The sequence below is a fragment of the Callionymus lyra genome, chromosome 7 (genome assembly GCF_982586985.1).
Source record: "Callionymus lyra chromosome 7, fCalLyr1.hap1.1, whole genome shotgun sequence".
NCBI classification, from domain to species: domain Eukaryota; kingdom Metazoa; phylum Chordata; class Actinopteri; order Syngnathiformes; family Callionymidae; genus Callionymus; species Callionymus lyra.
In genome coordinates this window covers 27,711,292-27,733,282 of record NC_141824.1, presented here as the reverse complement: position 1 = coordinate 27,733,282, position 21,991 = coordinate 27,711,292, and the positions used below count along the sequence as shown (strand labels likewise).

At 39.1% G+C, this 21,991-nt stretch overlaps 1 protein-coding gene across 2 annotated transcripts in view; it reads left to right on the top strand.

Moving 5' to 3' along the window:
- Positions 1-21,991, top strand: part of robo1 (roundabout, axon guidance receptor, homolog 1 (Drosophila)) — a 255,460-nt gene that overhangs the window by 9,803 nt on the left and 223,666 nt on the right. For both annotated transcript variants that reach the window (XM_087795569.1, XM_087795572.1), the window contains exon 2: positions 16,144-16,268. In XM_087795569.1, the coding sequence (XP_087651695.1) occupies positions 16,148-16,268 (121 nt within the window). In that variant the 5' untranslated portion in view covers positions 16,144-16,147. The remainder of the gene's footprint in view (positions 1-16,143; positions 16,269-21,991) is intronic.

The following is a 21,991-nucleotide window of genomic DNA, read 5'->3' as shown; positions in this document are numbered from 1 at the left end:
AAGAAGCAGAACTTGGGTTTCCACATAAAAAAGCAAAAAAACAACAACCCAGAACTACCACAATCCTCCCAGGAGATTACTTACTCTTGCTAAGTGACACAACAAGATTTATTTTCTGGACCACAAGTTTGAAATGGATACTCTTACAGTCCCTTGTCTTGGATTTCAAGAACGCTTATAATGGAGGCAAAACTTTAGTTTAAATTAATTTAAATCAATTTAGGAATCTTTTCTCACTGCATTACATTTACACTTTTGTGTGTTTTTCGGTGACACCTGCTACTAAGGTGAATGAAAGTGATCACTCAACACAAAACTATTGCACCTAAAAACACATTTATTTAATTGAATGGCTGCTCACTGAAAGCCTTCTCTTAATAAGAACATTTTTAAACTGTTGGAATGCAATTATGGGAGGAATAATGGTGATAAGTGTGTTATTTAAAAATGATTGGCGCATGAAAGCCTTCTTGACAAACATCTAATTAACATCAAAAAGCCTGGAGGGCATTTTAGGTAGAGATGAGTTTCTTATCACTCTCAGATGTAATTATGTTTCCAGACTCCTCACCCTGTGCCGCTTGTGTTTAAAACGTTAGACGGGATGCGTCTGAGGGCTTGGCTTTAATTCCCAGCGGTGTCCATCAGACCCCCCGTCCCTCTGAGCTCTGACAGAAGGAGCTATTATTTCCTCATCGCCCGCCGGCCCACGTCCCTCGAGACACGCCTCACCACGTGGATGACAGCTTCGTAAACACAAGCAGCCGCGGGGTGACGGAGTGAAAGCACGCCCGCGTCCCTGCGACCCCCCACACCAGACTTCTAATCCATGGGTCCGGCGTGACCCAGTCCAAGCTCAATGCCATCACCCGACCAGGGTCAGGAGTCGGCTGAATGGTTGTTTCAAAATGCGGTCCCTCCCATTCCTCCCACCTACGCACACTGACCGGCTCCGGGCCGCTCGCTGACACATCAGTGATGCATTATTCCAGAGTCCAGAGTGAATTTTTCATTATTTGTAGGTGCAATCTATTACCTCCTTTAATGTAGCATCATAACAATACCGCGGAGATGGCGAAGGCCGGCCCGGCCTGTGTGTATGAGCGTGTCACTGGGTCTAACTCCTGTGTAACTAAGACAGATGACTGTGTCAAGGTTGTATCCCCACAGGGCCTGGAGTCTAGTTCTCCTCCCAAGCTGCACTGCTGCTTCCACTTTACAGGCTTCGCTGGGCCATGTTGGTTATTGTAATGACCTGAAGTCTGCAGCCAGGAGCATCCATCTACATCACGGCGAAGGAGACAGGAGTTCCCCCTTTGTCCATCCCGGACTTTCAGTCTGTGTATTCTTGTCCTTACTCGTCAGGATATGAAGCTCCTCGGACATACTCCTGCTTCATAACCAGTTTCCCAAAAATGCAGGCATCTCACCGTGTGACTGAATGAGTCATTATAGTGTTTTTTTAACAGCTTTTAACTATGATGATGATATGAACTTGGCAACTCCAGATTTAAAGAATGGAGACCAGGTAGGACATATTACCTCCCACTGGTGCCACAACATAAACTTCCAATGCCACAACTGGCAGTTAATGTTCTTACTTCCTTTAGATAATTATTCACTTTTTTAAAATTTGATAATATTGTTAACAAAAAATTTGGCTCTGACCTCATGATACTTTGATCTAGGTTTGATTTAGACAGGTGTAGAGTTCATCTATTCTGAAGTGTCAGGTGATACAAGAGAACATTGTTATTGTTTTTATACTCTCTTTTGCACTGTGCTGGGCACGTAGGCATGAGTTGCTCAGACAGTTGACCAGGTTTAGCTTCTGCAAGAGCGCAACATTTGGGACAAAGGTATCCTGGAATTCTAATATACTGTGAGAAAAAACAAATCATAGATGAGTTGCTTACTCAGTGACAGGGTTTAAATTTTGCTACATATGCCAAAAAATACGCCAAACCCACCCTTATGTAACTCAGTCTATACTTTATTACTCAAGGTGTCAGGAGCCAGGTATACTTGTTGCTGTTCCATATTGAAACCTTAAGAATCAGATCAGGCCCAGCTAAGCAGGGGTGAATGACAATGGTGCACAAAGTAACCTGCCTCAAGCGTTCTCTTTTAGCTTAAAGTCTTTAGATTGTTTTGCCTGATCGTAATATGCCACTTGACACTGTTTGCAGTGTTGTGTGTTTGAAAGTAAATTCAACGATAGTTCATGAATTACTTCATATTTGAGACGAACATGAACTTGAACGTAGTGTATTTTGCCTCATTAACACATCTGTGAAGGCTTTGATTCTATTGTCTGTGAACGTCTCCATTTATCTTCGCCCAGTAGGTTGCCAGATTTCCAAAAAGACTTTCAGGCAGAACCCTAATATATCAGGAAAAACACTTGCACTCTTGCAACACCAGCCACCAGTGGCGCACAAACGTCATAAAAACAACAGAAACTGTGAAGCTAGAGCAGCATGTAGTCGATAAGGAGTCCTCCTATAACAATAAAGTGTTATGGTTGATATGGATGGAAAAACCTAACATCTCTTTGCAGACTTTGCCTGGTGAATTTAAAAAAGAAAAATCTGCATGTCAGGATCTCAATCGCATCACTGCTACTGTGGACTAAATATACAGAATTCCCCCTATCAGATAAGGTTTAGATAAGGCCCATCTTAACTCTGGTTCTTTAGGGTTCCAAATTGGATGTCCAGATTAAGGAAACTTCATATTTATAGTTTATAAATATTATATTTATATTTTTTAAATTCATTCATTATTTAATTTATATTCATTTATTTCATACATATATACCTTAATATACGCCTTCATTAATTACCTAATTCATTGTATTTTGTTCATCTTATTTTATTTTTTATATATTTCATGATTTATTTCCTAAGCTGTATTCCACAATACCTCAAACGTTTCCTGTGTTTTCATACAATACTGACAAAAAATGTTAAATTGCTTCTGATATGACAAAGAAATCTGAAGCATTTTAAAAGAGACAATAATTGCTGTCTATGGTTAAAATATCATTTAAAAAAAAAGGGCTTAAAGCAACATTTCCAGAAAAAGAGCTACGAACAAGCTCATTCTTGGAGCGGTTAACTTTTAAAAGTGTTTAATAATGAACTATGAAATGAACTAGTTCATTTTAAATTTGGTGAACTTAACTAGAAAGTAAACTTTCCCAACACTGATTGTTTATCCCTGGCTGGAGTCGAACCGGCTATAACTGTCTCAGAGCATCGGCGGCTTTAGCATCTTCTTCAAGGGTCTCTGCTAATACATTGTGTGAGAAGTGTGGGTGTTTGCTTGATAAGTCACAGCAGCACATCTGACAGGGCTGAATTGAGCTGGCTCTGGCTTCTGCCTCCATCCTGACAACAAATGAATGGCGCTCTCACAAATAACACCTGCCCACACCTCCAGAGCCCCCCCTCATCTGAGTGGCATCCATGAAATACTGTAATAACCCTCATCATGCTAATGCCCTCTCTCGCCTCCTGAATAGAAAGTTAATTCTAGCTGGGCGTGAAAGTCGCCCAGGATGAATATTCAACTCGATAGGCTGTTTGCCTGCCACGTTCCAGATAAACACGCAGGGAGGAATCTGAAAATGGCCCTTTTTGTAAGCCCTCCTGTAAACAAACAGCGAGGCGGAGGTGGGCAGATGACAGACTCTGTAATTGGCAATTAGACCCGGCTGGGCGTATTTTTTCATGCAAAGCAGACAAAGAGTATCTAGGTTTTCTTTTTCAAGAACAAGATATCAACGCTCCAGGGAGGTGCAATACCTAGAGCACAATCGCTTCGCTAAAGAAAACATAAAGAAACTTTTGAGAAACTTTGACCCCGAGTTCTAATTGGCGGAGGAAGACGAGATATCCATCAAAGTGTGAACGCACTAATTAGCGCCAACATTTGAGACTTGTGATCTCAGGATTTACAGTTTTGTAATATATTAAATTCCATCAAACTTCAGTGCTAATTAGATGCTTGTTTGTAAACCAAGTCAAGACCTTTATAACCATCCATGCTGTAGATGTGTGTCTGTGGAACAGCCATTGTAGGGTAATGTGATTGGGTCCTCATGGAGCTCTGACGGCTGACGGTCCCACGGAGAAGGTCTCAGCGTGTCAGAGGCTTGTTGAACCATGTACACGTTCAAGACCGCTGCTCCTGTCTGTCATCGCTGAGCCGCTTCAAACCCGCTGTGTTCTCATTATCTACCTTTTTTTTTCCTCCGCTGTGGATATCTCCGCTGCAACTGTTTATCGGGGTATAGTTTTCATGTCTTGTATTTCATCTTTGTATGTCTGCTGGAGCGTGAAAGTCCACCACGAGGAGTTGTCATGGTCAGTGGTTCCGGAGCTGTAGAGTCAGGAAGCACAGAGGTAACTTTGGGATTGTAATGTTCAAGAGTTTGGAAACTCACTGTGGAAACATACATCACAGGTGCCTGTAAGAGTAAAGCAATGTTGTTTTGTGTTTATAATTACACATTTATACACATTGAAAGAGGAATACTGCATATACTGCAAGACCAAGACCTAAAGATAAAGTGGACTTCACAAATAGAAAACAAATATTTCCAAGTATAACAATTTCAGACTATTCTCCAGTAACCCCCTCCAGCTCATTGAGGGAACACTGAGGCATCGGTCAACCAGGAGATGTGATCCTTTAAGTCCACAGCCTTTTTATTCCCTTACAAACAAAAACAACTTTTAGTACTGAATGTTGTTTCTTTCTCTTCTTGTTATTCTTCTTAATTAAGTTGAGTTAATTTTCTCTTGAATGAAATTGGAAGAAAATTGGAAAAACCTATATACATGTATCATACTGGTATAGTTTTATACATCGATGTTTTTTCATGGATTTATAACGGGAATATTTAAATAACACCACATTCACTGCAAAAAAAAATCAATCAAATAACAATTCTATCTAATTTTTTTAAATAAAATTGTGGCATAATTGCGCTTGTTCATATCCTTTTTTTTTTAATGTTTATTTTCTATATAATGACTCTTTTCCTTGTACTTTCTATTCTCTAAACAACAAACTCGCTTAGCATTGCCTGAAACTCCTTGGACACCCTTCCCATTTCGACATGTGAACACCTCACTAGAAATCATGCTGACAAGATGCCTGAAGCCCCTCAACTTGTTTGTCTGCAGTGTAGCAGCAGGAAGTGAGACAACAACTCAACATTTAAAAGAAGATAGTCGGCATTTCAAAATCAGTCTTTACATTTGAACTTCTCTACTTTCTACAGCATTTAAAATCGAACAGTTAAAAAAAAAAAAACCCGATTTAAATGCGGTTTGTGCTTTCCTTAGCCAGCATTTCCTGCTGTGTTGATCATCAGCCAATAGCTGGAGAGTATGTTTTGGGAACGTTATAGGAAGAAAAGCACCTGTGGCCTAATTTCAAGCAGACGCCTGCAGTCATGTTGTCCTCGTCTGTCTGTGAGCTTCCATTCTCTGTTTATTTGGCTCGAGGCGTCCTTCGACAGCTGTGAAACAGAGTCACAAAGTTAGAAAAAAAGTTTGTGAAGTCATGTTTCTTTCCAGTCAGAACCGTGTGCCACAATCAACATCATCCAAAAGAAGAAAATCATAAGCAGATAAAGTTAAATCCAGACGTCTTTCAACACCTGTTTGACAGTTATTACAGGCAGCAGTTGGGATTCTTGCAGCGGTATAGGAGGCGGAGGAGGATTGCCAGCAACTGTCACTTCCTCCTGCTCACCTTGTCCTCTAGAAAGCGCATCTGAAACACACTATTAACTTTCCCATTTCTGATGTCACTTTTTATTGCCCCGCAGTTTCAGGTCTCACCGAGTTGGCAGGCTGCGCTCTGGAGCTTTCCAAAGCCAAATAGATGCTTTTGTCAGAGCGCAGAAATACAGCAATGATGAAGGTATTATTCTGAGGATTTAATTTGCCAGAGTGGGTTGGGAAAGTGCACCGTTACAGTGATTAATGCAGAAAGGCTGCTTCGCTGCGCTCAGGGCTGAGTATCATTCTGCGTTCAGCCTCCATTTGGAAGGAAAAGACATGTCAGCATTTATCACTGCATACTTACAGAAGTCACCATTCCTTTTTCTTTACGTGAGGCCGGACGGATTCAATACGTTGGCTCCTAAAGTTCTCTTGCTAAGTACCTTTTAGAAAATCTCTCGAAACACCCATACAACTTGTATAACGGTGTCTTTACCTTTATTCTGTCGAATTACAACCCACCTCCAACTAACCATGACCGGAGTCATTTTTGATCTGACCGTTGTCATCATGCTGTTGATGTGGCACTATTACCATTCTGAGGTCATCTTAAAGAGTGATAGAAATGATTGGGACAATTTGATTCATAAGTAAAAATCAGCTTCAAATCAGCAGCAAATCACATTTAAAATACACACTGAAATGTTCTTACTAAACTGCCAGTCGACATAGTTGTTTTTGCATCACAAAACATCTATACACGTATTTATGACATAACACCCATGACTCATATTTACCGGAAAATAATTCAGGGTCCCTGGGCTCTGCTGACACAAATATATCACATTGCCTTCCTCGACAAAGATGCACTTTTATTCTTTCCTGTACAGAAGATCAGACACTTTCATGCTTTACTTTGTCTTCTGTGACTTCACATTGCTCTCAGGTGTCGACTGCGAGGTTGTTTGAAAGACAATGTTGATTTCTAACTTTGAATCCATGTCTTGGACTACCAGCAGCCAGCTTGGATGAAGCTAAAACATAAGTGGGTAAAGCAGCACAAGAGCCACAATATCCACCTTTATACATATAGCAAAAACACATAAACGCAAAATACTTGTTTGCAATTGTGTCTACTAAAGTGTCTGTTTCTGTTTACTACACATGTGTCCACTATTACACCATCAGCCCATCAACAGTCTTGCATCTTGTTTCCTCAGCCCCCTGCAACAAGATCTCTGGTTTCCTCCCAGGATATTTTCACCGGTTGTTCTGATGTGACAACTCTCAATGTGTGATGTAACTCAAGCTTTATGTAGTGACTAAACCCAGTAACTTTAACTGTATCTGTAACAGCCCACACACAAAGTTGAGTTTTCTCCACAGGTGCAAAACTTGAAAAAACTTTTCCTCTCCAACACCAGCATCAAAATAAATCAGAGACATTATTTTTGTCTCATGATGAGGTTGACATCCAACAAAGACAACTGAGTGGACCTTCGCTATACCCTAAATAAAGAGAATGACAAGCCAGTCATCTTGTCTGTGTTATAGTGATGCGTTGATGAGTCCTTGTGATACTACATCAACTATATCGTGATACATTATGGTGCATTTGGAAGGACTACAAGATGGCACTCTCAGTTTTAAAATAAATTATCCCAGGTGTCATTGAATTAGTCAAGACACTGTATGATACTACTATACTAGTATATTGTCCCAATCTGTCTTTTTCCACTCTTTATAATGATTATTCTTTTGGGAATTCCAATTCCAATAAACTCTTTAGTTTATATACTTTATATACTTTTATACAATATACTCTTGAGTGAGCACTAATGTGTAGTCCTTGTTGTGATGTGATGCATTTTGGATAAAAGACTAGAGAGAAAAGTTGATACCATCAAGTTCACCAAATTCTGAAATCTCGTGAACAAGAGGTTACAAGAGCAGAGTCTGTTATTCACTCCTCCTCCGGCCAGCTATAATCAAACCCGCCTTGACAATAACAAAGAGTGGGCGGGGATTAAGTACACTTTTTAATGTAAAACTTTCAATTAAAAGAGAGTTTTTCAAAGATCAATTTAATAGCTAATTAAACACTAGTTGCCCTTTAACAAATCTTGGAAACCTTCCCATTACCAGTTCTGTAATTTAAGAAGTCATTCAATTCCAGAAAATCTGGATAAGGTGTCATAAAGGAATGTGTCTTTTTTTAGCTCTGGCTAAGTCACTGCATCAATTAGACGAGATGTTGTTAATAACCTGCGGTGAATGACTGCTCTGTTAAATCAACTATCAGGGGATGAGGAAGTGTTTTGCATACAAAAGGGATAAAACACTTGCGGGTATTTTGCCGGACGTGGTGGTGAGAGGCATCTCAACAGTGTGGACGAGTAATTAACGTGGCATAATCTACCTCCTTACAAAGCAACTTTTGTGATTAGAGTTATGATTGCGGAGGGATAATGAAGGCTATTCTACGAACAGATAATGACCGCCGCGCTCTTGGCAGCGGCCACATTGTTTGTGCAGCACACACTTGACATGTGGGATACAAAAGGACACAATGGCCAAGCGGACAGCTTTTGTTGCGAGCAGACCCGATAACCGAAAACAAATTGCACTGGGCTGACCACATGACTGGACCGGTGGAAAACGTTCAGACATCTGGGAGCGGGTCTGTGAAAAGATTTGTTTCCTTTTTGAAGGTTCATAGACTTCCGAATCAAACTCTACAGGTGCTAGTTAAAGATTTCCAGTCAACGCTATCCAAAGATATCAGTTACATGTACAGACACCAATTAGGCAATTGTTGAATATGACATTCATTGATGAACTGGTGAATCTCCCCAGATAAGACCCTCTTCTAGTTTCGGTTTCAAGCTAGTATATCATTTAAGCAGTTTGATGAAAATACCAATATACTTGGTTGACCTTGTATAACACTGGCTCCTAAAAAAAAATGGAAAATCAAAGAGTCATCCATCTGTTTTGCAAAAAGATGGAAGTGTCCTTTAAAGAGACGAGGGAACATTTATTTTAATAAATTAAGACTTGTCAGGGATGGCATCTTGATAGGAGGCACTTAGGCTTGTGGCGTCGGCGGTCGCGCAGTGAGCGAGGAAGGGTCCAGGGCGCCGTCTCTGCTCTAATCCATCACAGCCAGCGAGAGGGTCTGGGGGCCAATCGCTCGGCTCTTCCCTCCAGGATATAATCAGCTTTTAATTTATCACAGATCACATTCATGAGAAGACGGATCACTGCGGGGAGGCCTCGTGTGACCACATCAGTCTCTTCAGTCTCTATTTTCCGCCGTAGTTTCTTTCCATTTGCCACACATTCTTACACATCTGTGATAAAAACCTGATCGTAATTTGACTTGCCGAAACATGTACAGTAATTTAATATAACTGGTTCAAGAGACAAATGTTCTGCTGGAAAATCTTGGTGATTTATTACAAAACAACTTGTTAACTGAAAGTAGAAATGGGTTGATGAGGCCTCATGATACTATTAACAACTGTATAATGATAAATTAGGATAGATGTTGGATAGATGTCACTCTCAGTTTCAAAATGATGGCAGGTTTTATTAAATTAATAGATCGGAGCCAGATGTTATAAAGCGGAGCTGCCTTTCAAAAAAAGACACTGTATCATGATACCGTTTATTCAGTATAGTGATACAGTTGATGCTGTATTATGATACAGTTGATGCCGAATCTTGATACAGTTGATGCCGAATTGTGATACAGTTGATGCTGTATCGTGATACAGTTGATGCTGTATTATGATACAGTTGATGCCGAATTGTGATACAGTTGATGCTCTATCGTGATACAGTTGATGCTGTATCGTGATACAGTTGATGCTGTATCGTGATTCAGTTGATGCTGTATTACGATACAGTTGATGCCGAATCGTGATACAGTTGACTCTGTTTCGTGATACAGTTGATGCTGTTTTGTGATACAGTTGATGCTGTATCGTGGGTTCTCATCAACCCATCAATAACTGAAATAATATGATTATGAGTAGAAGGGCAGCTTTGTGTGTAGTAAGTAGCTTCATATAGAACTTCTGGAACACTGCCTCGGGCCATCACTATGCAACGTATCCTCTTATGTCTCAGAAGAAGCTTGACATGAATAACTTATTTTTCTACTTTGAAAAAAACACATCACATCTCTTGATAAATCACCTTGTACATCAGCTCTATTGTAACCGTCAGAGATTTAACCACCAACTATTGCATGTATAAGTTATATTGATTCAATACTTAATTGAGGAGAAGCAAATCGTAAAGGAAAATACTGATCAATAACAAAGCTGATGACAATCTTTTCTTTTTGGCAAGTTAATTAGGCAAAACAGAGTTTTACTCCCCGAAAGCAGATATTTGTAAGGATGGATGAGTATCATATAGGTTTAACATATAACATGTTTCCATAGGACTTTGTCTGAGGTATGTTTTGTCAGTATCATTTATGGGCTAAAGTCAAATCAATTGTAGTAGACTCTGTGTAAGTTTTATCTTAGGCCTATATTGTATTTTCATCACTGTTATGATGTTTGTTTTCAAACATATTTTGAATGTATTTATTGTGATGTATTATACAAGAAACATTATATTGGGGTAAATGATGCAACAATTTAAATTAGGTGCTAAAGTAAGAAACTAAATAATGTTTCCCTTTTGGTGTGGTTACTACCATTTATTTTAATGTTATTATGGTACCGGTTCTGTACCTATTGCAAATAAGGACAACACAAGCTGAAAAGTTTTGAGTACCATGTTGATTTTACTTCAGTTTTTTTAATCAAACCAAATTAACGTGACATTGAAAACTTAAGTCACTTTATTAGTTTGAACAATAACTTTATATCGAATTTTATGGAATGAAGTCATGATTCCTAAAATCTGCGTATTGCATTTCTTTGTATTAAACCAGCATTTGAATTGCAGTACTGTGAGAATCTTCAGTGGGAGTGTGAACCAAACAGGAGAACGTACTTGAAAGAGTAATCTCTGAATCGATTGTGAACCGGTTAATCCCGAACTTCAATTTCCAGCCTGGCGTCTTGAGCCAAAAGAAGGACAATGAAAGACGACTCCCCTTGTAGACTTATAAAGTAAATGCTATTATGTAAGTCAACTGCGGGGCGTTCTAATGGCTTCCGATTTGTCTTTGGCCGCAACACGGCGCCGCAGCGACCCCTCAAGTCACACGGATGATTGGTGGCACAACTTAGAGGAAGAGGAGACGTGCGATCTATGCTGAGGGGGAAGGACAGTTCAGCCACATGCCGTCCAGCCAGCCCACCAATCACCCCCTCCAGCATCGGCAGGTTAATCCTTTTATTGTAATGAAGTGAGAGGGCATAATGTACTATGAATGTGAGATGCTTAATCCAGTGTTGGCATTTTTATGAGGGAGGAGTATCCGCAGTGACATGGAGAATTGAGTGCCTGTGATACACAGGGATCATCTATCAGCAAAAGACGGCGGCTCTCCAGCGCACAACACACTTTATTAGATTTGAACATTTGTTTTTGCGTCAAAAAAAATTGCATTTTTCTTCAACAATACTGACGCAACGATCCCGGCGCTAATTAAATGTTTTCATGTTTGAGAGATGCAGTAAACAAGATACTTCATCAAGAGACTATTTCATTTTACGCCATCCTGCTTTGTGTGTGGTGGAGTCAAATATTAATAAGATAATATCAGAGAGACAATGAGTCTTATACTAACGACGATCATCATTTTAAATCATTGATTACTTTTCTGACCTCGTAGCAAGTGGTCAGGCCTTTGTTGTCTGAAGTATATAGAGGGTTCATCTTCCTTTTTTACACCCTCGACCGTTTTAAAGTTGACTTTATTTTCACAGACCAACCTTCAGTGCAACTATAAATTAGCATGAACAGATAAAACACACGTTAGAAGAAAAATACATCTCACCTACACAATGAATCAGTAGGAACCCTGGGCTTGCTTCTCAATAACAAGCTGGTCTTGTATAGAGATTGATTTTTCAGCCCTTTTGATCACATTTAGAGGTTTTATTTTTAGTAAACTTTCGACTAAAGCAAGAACTGTGATGTGTCAAGAGTCACATGGTTGAACGTTTTCATTTGTATTTTTAACAAACCACTTTTCAGACAGTAATAAACCATCCAATCTCAAATTGAAAAGACTTATTTTTCTCTTCAAGATGTAATACATTGCCTGTAAAGATTATTCTATATACGTAATCCATGGACAGACTAGCACACACACACACACACACACACACACAAAAAACAAAACAAGGTGCAGGTCCATGAGCATCCATTGTATGCACATGCCTGCATTTGTTACAGGGACGTACAGAAATAAAAAATAATCTAGACATTTATGTTTTATAGATTATCTGTCTTAAAGGTGTTTTGTTTAAAAAAAAAGACGATATATTCTCTTAAGTAACATTAGCCTGTGACTATTGACACGTCAAGACCCTCATTTCAGTCAAGTTTACTAAAAAAATACCCCTATAAACTAGGGGGAAAATGTTTATACATGAATGTTGGTCCAGGAATGTAATGCACATTTTAAACCGGTCCACTCTGAGAAAAAGGTCGGGGACCCCTGTTTTAGAAGGTTGAAGTACCTTAGTTGTTGTTGACACAAAAGTATTCACCAAGATGGTGTTGTAAGCAAGAGATTAAATTTAGGCATATTGTGTTTCAGCCTTGCAGTGTTTGTTGTTAATCAAACATTGTGTTTTTACCATAATGGTGTGTGGCTTTGGTCCCATCAGAGGTTTCATTCAGCGCTAAACCTTGAATTACCATGCTCTTCGTCAATCTTATTAATCTATCGGCTCAAGAACAGGAATCGACCGAAGTGAATACTTAAAGCTTTACTAAACTAATACACATGTTGCACTTGATTCACTCTGATTCAAGGTTTAATATAGAAGAACACAACATTTAAGTAAGATTAGGAATAAAGATTAGACAGAACCCTCATGTGTCTCTTGGGTCATTCCAAATATTGACTGCAAAGTCCCCAATACTAACAGGATAAAACTAGAGAACGATCAAGAATACTGTTACCAAAGAGTATACATCTAAATTGTAGGCACCTCTTCTAGCTCTAGAGGATTGAGCAATAATTAACCGTTGCTCAGTTTTTGTACTGTATAAAACCTGGCTTGAAGTTGTTTAGCTTCTAGTTATTAACCAGCCAGTCCACCTTGCATGCATCTCCTGATGGTTTCAGACTGCAATGAGAAACTCAGCCGGCAGCAATGATTTTTGTCTATGTTGGATTAATTGGGTTCAATCAATTCGGCAGTCATTAAGTCAGATAAAGAGAGACAATAACGACTTTCTCACTGTTGATTCAGAGTCGACACTGCAACATAAAAATCACTACAGACCAGCTTCGAAAAAATTTCCATGGTAAAGCTGGACGATCGAATTCACCTACGCGCTTGTGTGTGAGGCAAATAAATCTTCCTTTATCAGTAACACTCCTGTTCATTAATCAAATCAGACAGGGTGTTGGGTTCAATTACCAGTCTGGTTACCAACTACTTGATCTTCTGTGAAGTGCTCCACCAGGTATCCAACATCCACAGACCCTTGACGCCGACATGTCCCGGCCGCTCCCTGACTGATTATTGGTTTATTTATCGCAGGACTCCGTCGCTTCTTATCTGACACAATTACCAAGAAAAATGGGGGGAAGCCTTTTGTCCTGCGCAGGAAGGACAAAGTTCAAGTGGAATCGAATCAGTCTCACCACAACTGCTCAGCAATAGTAACTCCAATATGTTTTAATTTGGAGTCCACATGTGCAGAGATAACACTTTCTTTTTACCCAAACAGTCATTTAAATACTGACTGGGCAGCAAAATCTGATCCAGGCACGGACGGTCCAATCTCAAAGACCCCTGTTGTTTTTGATAAATGAAGGTCTCGATTTAAAATGTCAGGATTTTCTTTTCTTTCTGTATGTTCAGCTCATTCAGCTCTTTTACTGAGTAACCCACCTTTTATCTTCCCCTCGTTGTTTTAATCAGACTTTTCTCTTATCCTCTCACAAATCACCGGAACACTTGGTAGCTTCGTGCCTTTTTTTCCTGCATTACCGGTACTTATCCATTTCTGTCTTCACTATGAAATTTGTTAGCAATGTGGCAATCTAGTAACCCCTAACACATTTTTCATTTATGTTGTACTACTGCACTTAATAATGAATTTTTTTTTTTTATGTGTTACTGCATTATGCTGTCCTTCCTGACCAGGTCTTTCTTGTAAAAAAGATTTTAATCTCAATGAAACTAACCTGGATAAAGAAAAAAAAGAACATTATGGTATATATTTTTTTCATATTATGAAATCATTTTCTTTTGACATATATTTTTGGCATTTTTCTTTGCCCACAAAAAATGTAGTAAGTAAGTAAGTAAAAATGTCTGTAATTTACTTATATCTCTTGTTTATGGTCATAATGTTATTTGGACCAATAGAAAGATCTTTTTTCATTATCTTCTCATGTGGACTATTGCAACAGTTTGTCTTAACAAGAATGAGCTGTCTCGCCTGCAGTTGATTCAGAACTCTGCAGCGAGAATTTTGACCTGCTCTAGTAGAAGAACTCACATTTCTCCGATCCTTAAAACTCTTCACTGGCTTCCAGTTTCTTTCAGGATCAACTTTAAAATTCTGGTTCTTACTTTCAGATCTATTCATGGTCAGGCTCCTCCTTACATCACTGATCTTATCCAGCCTTACACCCCAGCTCGGGCTCTGAGGTCTGTGGATCAGAATCTACTTATGCTTCCACGCACACGGCTCAGGACCAGAGAAGAGAAATCCTTCCAGGCTGTTGCTCCTAAGCTTTGGAATGATCTTCCTCTCCCTCTCCGCTTGATGGAGTCTTCTGACTCCTTCAAGAAACATCTTAAGAAACTTTTATTCTTGCAGGCTTTTCGTTTATATTTCTGGAACCCCTGTGTTGTTCTCAGTGTTATCTTGACCTTTTAAGTAGATCATTTATTGAGTATTGTTTTGATTGTTTAAGCGCTTTGTGACCCTGGTCTGGAAAAGCGCTCTATAAATATAAATGACTTACTAACTTACTTACTTATTTTGGGACAATGAACATTTCAGTCACATCATGATCCATAAATACTTTCAATTATTTTTCATTTATTTATTATTTTCTGTGTTGAGTTTCTACTGTGTTTGCTGTATAAGCGAGTGCTGAGCCACTCCTCCTCCCTGACATTATTACTTTTAATTAAAAGAAAGAAAGCGAATTATATGGACAGATTTTAATTCATCTGTAGTATCAAGAAATCTAATGAAACTTGGAATAGGTTGTGACCACCTGGTTTTACGTCTACGTATGCAAGACTCAATATAAAGTTAAAATGATTCTTTTCAATGTTGTATATACTTTATACACCTATTAAAAAGGAGTAAAAAAAACATTTATGCGGATAAGTGCCTCAGTTGGTTGGTGCCAGATTTAAAGCCAAGATTTTACTGAGGGTTGGTGTATAATGAGCAGGAGTAGAGGCCACTTTTTCATTATAAATTCAGGTCTAAAGAACAAAGTGCTTGATTCACCCGCATGACGAGAAGATCAGGATATCAAAAGGAACAGCTTACAATTAAAAGTGGGAATAATAGATTTTACATCTTCTCCGTGTCAGCGCCTCCTTCCTGACTGTTTCGTTTCTTCTTGTCAAGTATAGCCATCGTCTCACAGATGCAGGATATGAAGAGGGAACACTTGTGGTCACGATAAAGTGAGTCGATCTGATTTTAGCTGAGGTATATCCAAATCAGGGCGGAAGACATGCCTGCGGAGGAAGGTTGCATAAAGTGAAGGAGAGCGGCGGAGACGGAGCATGTCTGGCCTGCTAGATGTAATCAAACAGGGGTGAACAGGTTGTTCCACAGATGGCTGCGCCCAAGAATCCTCACATTTATTTCCACGCTATAACGGTCGCTGTCGCTGAGCGCAGGTGATGTCAGCTTGCACCGTCTTGCACACACCAATAACTTCACATGCTTTCATCCCACCTGCCTGGAATCAATTTGAGCCTTTTTTTTTTGGTCCTGGAGAAAAGAGGATGCAGAGTAAGAGTTCACAAACAGAGGAAGTCATTTTACAATCTTCCGCTGACTCCAAGAACAAGTAGTCTCTGAGGATTCAACCTTTGAGTATCAACTGCCATACAATTAAAATGTGAAAGAACTTGATAATGGATTGAAGTGGTCGTCATGGAAACTGCTTGCATTGGCTATGCTTTAAAAATGTCTTCAGACACAGGAAGTGTTCATGCTGTTCTTGTCTTTGTTCTTGTCTTCTGAAATGAATACTCTCTGTCCTCAGATTGATGCTCCGTGATGTTTGGACAGTGAGCAGCACGATGAGAGGAACATGGTCGGGGGGCCGGCCCCTCTTCATAATGGTTCTGCTCAACCTGGCCCACAGCCAAGAGACTCCCCTAGTCCCAGGTAAGACATGTTCAAATAACCGTGTACCGCCTCCTCATCCCATCCGAGACCTCATTATCCAACTCAATCACTTTGAGTCCATTAGTTTGTGAGACTGTCTGACTTGTACGCCTGACACCGGTACTTGTATTCTGCTGACACCGCACCTAAACAAACATTAGCCATTGATTGAACATATTTAGACCCTTTCATTGGAGCTTTTCGAGCAAAACCTTGGTCTTTTTTTAAAAGTGATTGAAATCAGGTTTTTTGATGTTGACATCAAGACTATTTGTGTGGTGGGCTTTGGATATGCAGGAGAAATGATATGAGAACATGAATTACTGACGAGAAAGACACATCTTCTTATATCCCCAACAGTATACACTGAACTGGAATTTACGTACAAGCACATCTGTAGATGATGTAATGGTCATGGTGACCTGAACAATAGTAAGTAAGTAAGTAATTTGTATTTATATAGCGCTTTTCCAGACCAGGGTCACAAAGCGCTTAAACAATATTCAATAAAGTATATACTTAAAAGGTCAAGATAAAATAGGTTGCATTAGACATGGAAATAATTCTTATGAGGCTCAAAATTGTCATTAAAATAACAAAAACATTTTGACTTCATTGCCAAAGTTAATAATTATGTAAGCTTATTTTATTTTGTTAATAGTGTTAAATTTCTAATTTTTGTAAATAATTGTATATTCTTAAGATCGTTTTTATTTTATTTTGTATTATCTCTTTTATTATTTCTTTTTCCTTGCACTTTATTTTTTAAACTGCGCTGTTGTGAAAGTGTGTTTCCCCTCTGGGGATGAATAAAGCTTTTCTATTTCTATTTCTATTTCTATTTCTATTAAAGACATTCCATGGAATTGTGAATATTGAAAATCATATTCTACTAACCTAGAATTTCTTAATTATTTCAATTTTGTTTGTGTTACATACATATTTTTCTTATTAATAATTCAGGAATAGAGCAGATTTAAATGTTTAATAAATAAAAATAGTGTTTTCTTGCCTAAAAACGAAATATCAAAGTAAATTATACAAATAGCTTTGGAGTGGCTCTTACTTATACAACACATGTCTATGCTTTTTTCAACAACCAAAGCACTTTACACTCAATTAGGCATTTAGACCAATCACAAACACAGTCACACACTTATGGGAGTAGGCTGCGACGCAGCACGCCAGCTCAACCATCGGGAGCAAACATGCAAACAACACCAAAATCTCCCCATGGCATTAAACCCGCAACTCCTCAGGTGAACCCACCATTGTTGCCAAAGTTTTAAAAAGTGACTTGTGATTTATTTAAACACATCAGTAAAAGTCGTTGAGTGTTATCGTGGATTGTTTTTTTTTGTGGGATTTTGGAATATAATAATTTTATAATCATTATGTTTAAAGGATGTTGAGGAGAGTCCCAGTAGAATGGCACAGACGACTAATGTTACAATGTACTTCAACATAACTTTGTACACTGGTACATGAATACCAACAATGACTGGGTACAAGTACTAGATAGGTTGACGTTCCTTTATTGCTTTTTTCGTGATCATCAAGTAAATTATTGGATTTAAGGAAACAAGAAGCAGACTGAGCCCATGGTTTTTCATCATCCTGGTACTAGTTGTTTTTTGTCACCATTTCTCTTCTTCGCTACATTATTGGGCAGTAGATTCCACACAAGCTGCTTTTCGTTATCCACTTATTTCAGCTCCTCTCCCTCCATCTTCTACCTTTCACCTCCCATTCATTTCTCTTAACCACGTTCAGCAGCACCATCCTCTCCTCTCCTGATTTTCTTTTGCCAACCCTATCTAGGAAGCAATTTACTTGTCAAGAAGAGGGCAGACAGTGTGTGGCCTCTGTTTGGCTCTGATTCAATGGTGTGTGTGCGTGTATGTGTGTGTGAGTGGGTGTGTGTGTGTGTTTGTGTGTGTGTGTGAGTGTGGGGACGAATGCAACAATAGTACTTTCTATCAAGCTTTCAGGTGGATTAGTGGTCAGAGTTAGACCAGAACAAGATTTTCTTCACTTATGCTTTTCTACTAGTCTTCAATATTTTAGGAATGTAAATGATGACTGTTGTTAAAAAATGTCCTTGTGAATTATTTTGACCTTATTTGGTTCTCACCATAGAGCCTAGTTTGCTATAGTTATATCAATCATTTGGTTTTACAATATACTTCTTACTACAATTTATTAAAGGTTAATGTCAGTGTCAGCTTCTGGGAAAGCTTTTTATCGTAACATGAACACATCGTTGCTCAAGCTTGTATGTCAAACTGGCATTTAAAACATCTAGGGGCTCCGGGAATCTGACGAGGTAGTAAAAAAAGAGATGTATTTACTAAGATATTCTAGGATTTAAAGATCTGTCAGTCAGCATATATGCTATACTTACTCTATCTCTCTCACCAAGAGACAAAGCACTTACAGGAGCAGACTTTCCTTCACCTATAGAGTATGTCTCACATCCATTTCTAACACAGATCAAGCGGATACGTTAATCCTCTCTGGTTTGCTTGAATTGTCAGAGGTGCAATATTAAATTGCTCAAGGCTTAAATAATATTAGGCATAGAATCATTTTTTATCTCATTTTCATGTATCAAGAGTGTGTTAGAAAAGTCCTTTGGGTAATCTATCTATAACCGACCGATCCATTAAGAGCTCTGGATCTTGCTGACGGAAAATGAATTTGTCCGTGGTCCTGGTTTCTTATGCATAAGGTAGAACACATTTTCAGATCTCTAGGGGGAGGTTAGAACTTCACTCTGTCATTATCATTTTATTGTGTATTTAAAAATATATGCACTAGATGTTTGTCAGGGTAAGGTAGTTTAAGGGATTGCGTTACAGGACTTCTGGAGAGACTCATGAGGAAAATCGGTTTCAGCTTCAAAAGAAACCGGTTCAGGTGGGGACGAAATGTGTTCTTGTGAGGCTTTGCAACCATCTACAGCCCGCAGTGCTGACATATGCTTCAAGTAGTGGGAAGAAGGTAGTGATGTCGCAGAACACTTGAGGTTATATGTAACCAAGCAGAAATTGGTATGGAAATTATCCTGGTTGGTCTCGGCATAGCCCTGGGAAGTGTTAACAAGCAGGGTAAAAAGATGTAGTTCAGTGAAAAATAGTCATTATTAGTCACATTATGACTCGTCTTGAGAAGACCTGGAGGATGTTCCTAGACAGAGAGAAGCCGTAGCCTCTTGACTTTGAATCCTGCCTTGACCCAGGAAGCAGATGGATGGTATAGGTGTAGTAGCAAAGATGATATTTGCTCACTCGTTGCGCTGCTGCAGCCAAAAAAGTTGTATCCCCACCTGTGTGTCCAAGCACCTAATTTCCTGTAATTATTAGAATCTCTACTCTATATCGGCCTCTAAAGGGCAATACGAAACCTGCTAGAGAGTGATCTATGTCCTGAGTGAGGGAAGGCGGCAGATGCTGCTCTGCGGTCGCTCCCCTCGTCCCTTTACGCTCAGTATGCCGTGGCACGCCACCTCCGGGTGATTAAATATGTGGTTAATGCGGCACCTTGAGAGTATTGAATTACACCAGAGCCACGCTGACCTTTTTAAATTACAGAAGCAATTGTGCAAGACGGCAGAGGAAGTTTATAACAGGTAATGCCAAGATGGAGCTGCCGTCCCGCTGCCTATTACTCCTCTGTGCTCTGTTCGACATCATCCCTCCGTTCTCTCTTTTGTATACAAACAGACAGAGCCTCGCCAAGATCGCTATTTTATACATTGTAGACACTCCTGACAAGATACCGACACTGCCTCTTGGTATTCGAGTCAGCACATTTTTAGGTCGTCTGTGATTCGATTTGAATCTAAAGTACAGTCTTGTTGGCATCGCCGCCACGAGACAATATTTCTGCCACGTCTGACTTATTATCCTGGCTTGGCAACCCGCAGACAAAAGCTTTTTGCCAATGAAAAGTCGAACGTTAAAACATGGAAAACGACAAGGAAACTTATTTGCCCACTTTTGTTTTAGAGTTTTCGATTAAAGTGATGCAATTGTGTGCAATTGCTGAAGACGGTTTGACATTTCTTATAATGAAATTGCTGCGAGTCTGTATAGAAACAGTTTTTGTGACACTTATTCCATTAAGAAATATTAAAAAAGCTTTGTCACAAAGTAGTCTGGAGTAATCCCCCTGTCGGAACTTGATCTCTAAAACAATATCCGCCCTGTCGGTTTAAATACCACTAGTGTATCATCCATGTTTCGTCTTACTTTAAACTCAAGCTGCTAAACAGCTGAGAGATGCCTATTTCTCAGTGGAACTACAGAGATATAACATCATGAAAACTCTTTATGATGAAGTTTAAGCTCTATTTAAATGATGTCAATTGATTTAAACTGTAGTCAGCACTCATGGTTTATTCAGCTGTCTTTCAATCATCCAAAAAAAGTAGGTCAATCTGTTGGGGAATGGGGTCTAAAGTTAGAGGAAAGTCACAATGGCGGATCGGAAAGAGATAATTGTACCTTTATATAATTTAGAAGTATAAGGGATTTGGGGGCTTCACTTTGCTTCTTCTTCTGTTCAGCGCTTGACACTACATTGATACGACTTTTGGACACCAATGGTGAGAAAAAATGTATCAAAGATTATTTGGGATCATTAAAACACCAAGAGATGAATTAAAACCTAGAAATGTAATGAATTTCAATATTTTATATTTGTCTCTGTTTTTCTCCTAACAAAATGAAACCTCTCTCACCTCCTTGTTCAAAGGATGCCACAGTCCTCTGCTGTCTGCTTCTCATCATTGCACCGTCTCTCTCTCTCTCCTCCTCTCCTCCTCTTTTCCTCCCTCTCTCTCTTCTCCATTTAATTAAGGAGCAGTGGGCACAGGCCAATGTTTCCTCATCATACTCTATCTAGCCTCAGGCTCTTATTTAATGATGAAAAATCTGCCTCGAGACGTCCTGGCGTTTGTTTCATTATCATCCTCCTCCTTTTTATTTCTGTCAGTTTGCTGCTCTTGTGGTGAAGGTTTGTTTGTGGGCTGTCAGGAGATGTTTGAGAAGACAAGCGTTGTCCATCTACTTTAAGGCTGAAAGATGCTCTTGGATGTGCATTTTATGAAATTATAAAGTTTGTTTTTTTGTATTTAACTTTGGCTCCTCGATGATCAATCGTACATGAATCACAAAAACTACACAAGCATTGCCAGCAGTTTAAGGAAAAGCGTCTGAATGTGCCATGTCATCATAAAACATGCTGAGCGCGTTAAAAGAAGAACCACCTACACATGCAGCCTCGCGGGCAAGTGTGAAACTTGTCTAGTTTATTAAGTGAGATGCCTCTTTAAGTTATTTAAAAATAGCATCAATTATAGACCTCCTTTATATCATTCAGATATCCACAGAAACTCAGAAAATGTTATTACCAGTGTTGTAAACACAACCCAGGAAATTGTTGTCGTGGCCTTACAGAATATAGAAATGAAATACTACAAATTAAATACAAAATGATTAATAATATAAAATAAATTACCAAGAAATGTCAAATAAACAATGAATTATGAATAAGAAAAAAAAAGAAAAACACATTGGTCTTCCATCACAACTAAAGGCTGATACTGAAACGCCCAGATACCCCAAATTGAATTTAGATTGATAATGGACTATCTTAGAACTGCCTAAGGGCTCCATGGCGACCCCTGGGACCGAAGTGTTTGGGGATTCCAAGCCTTA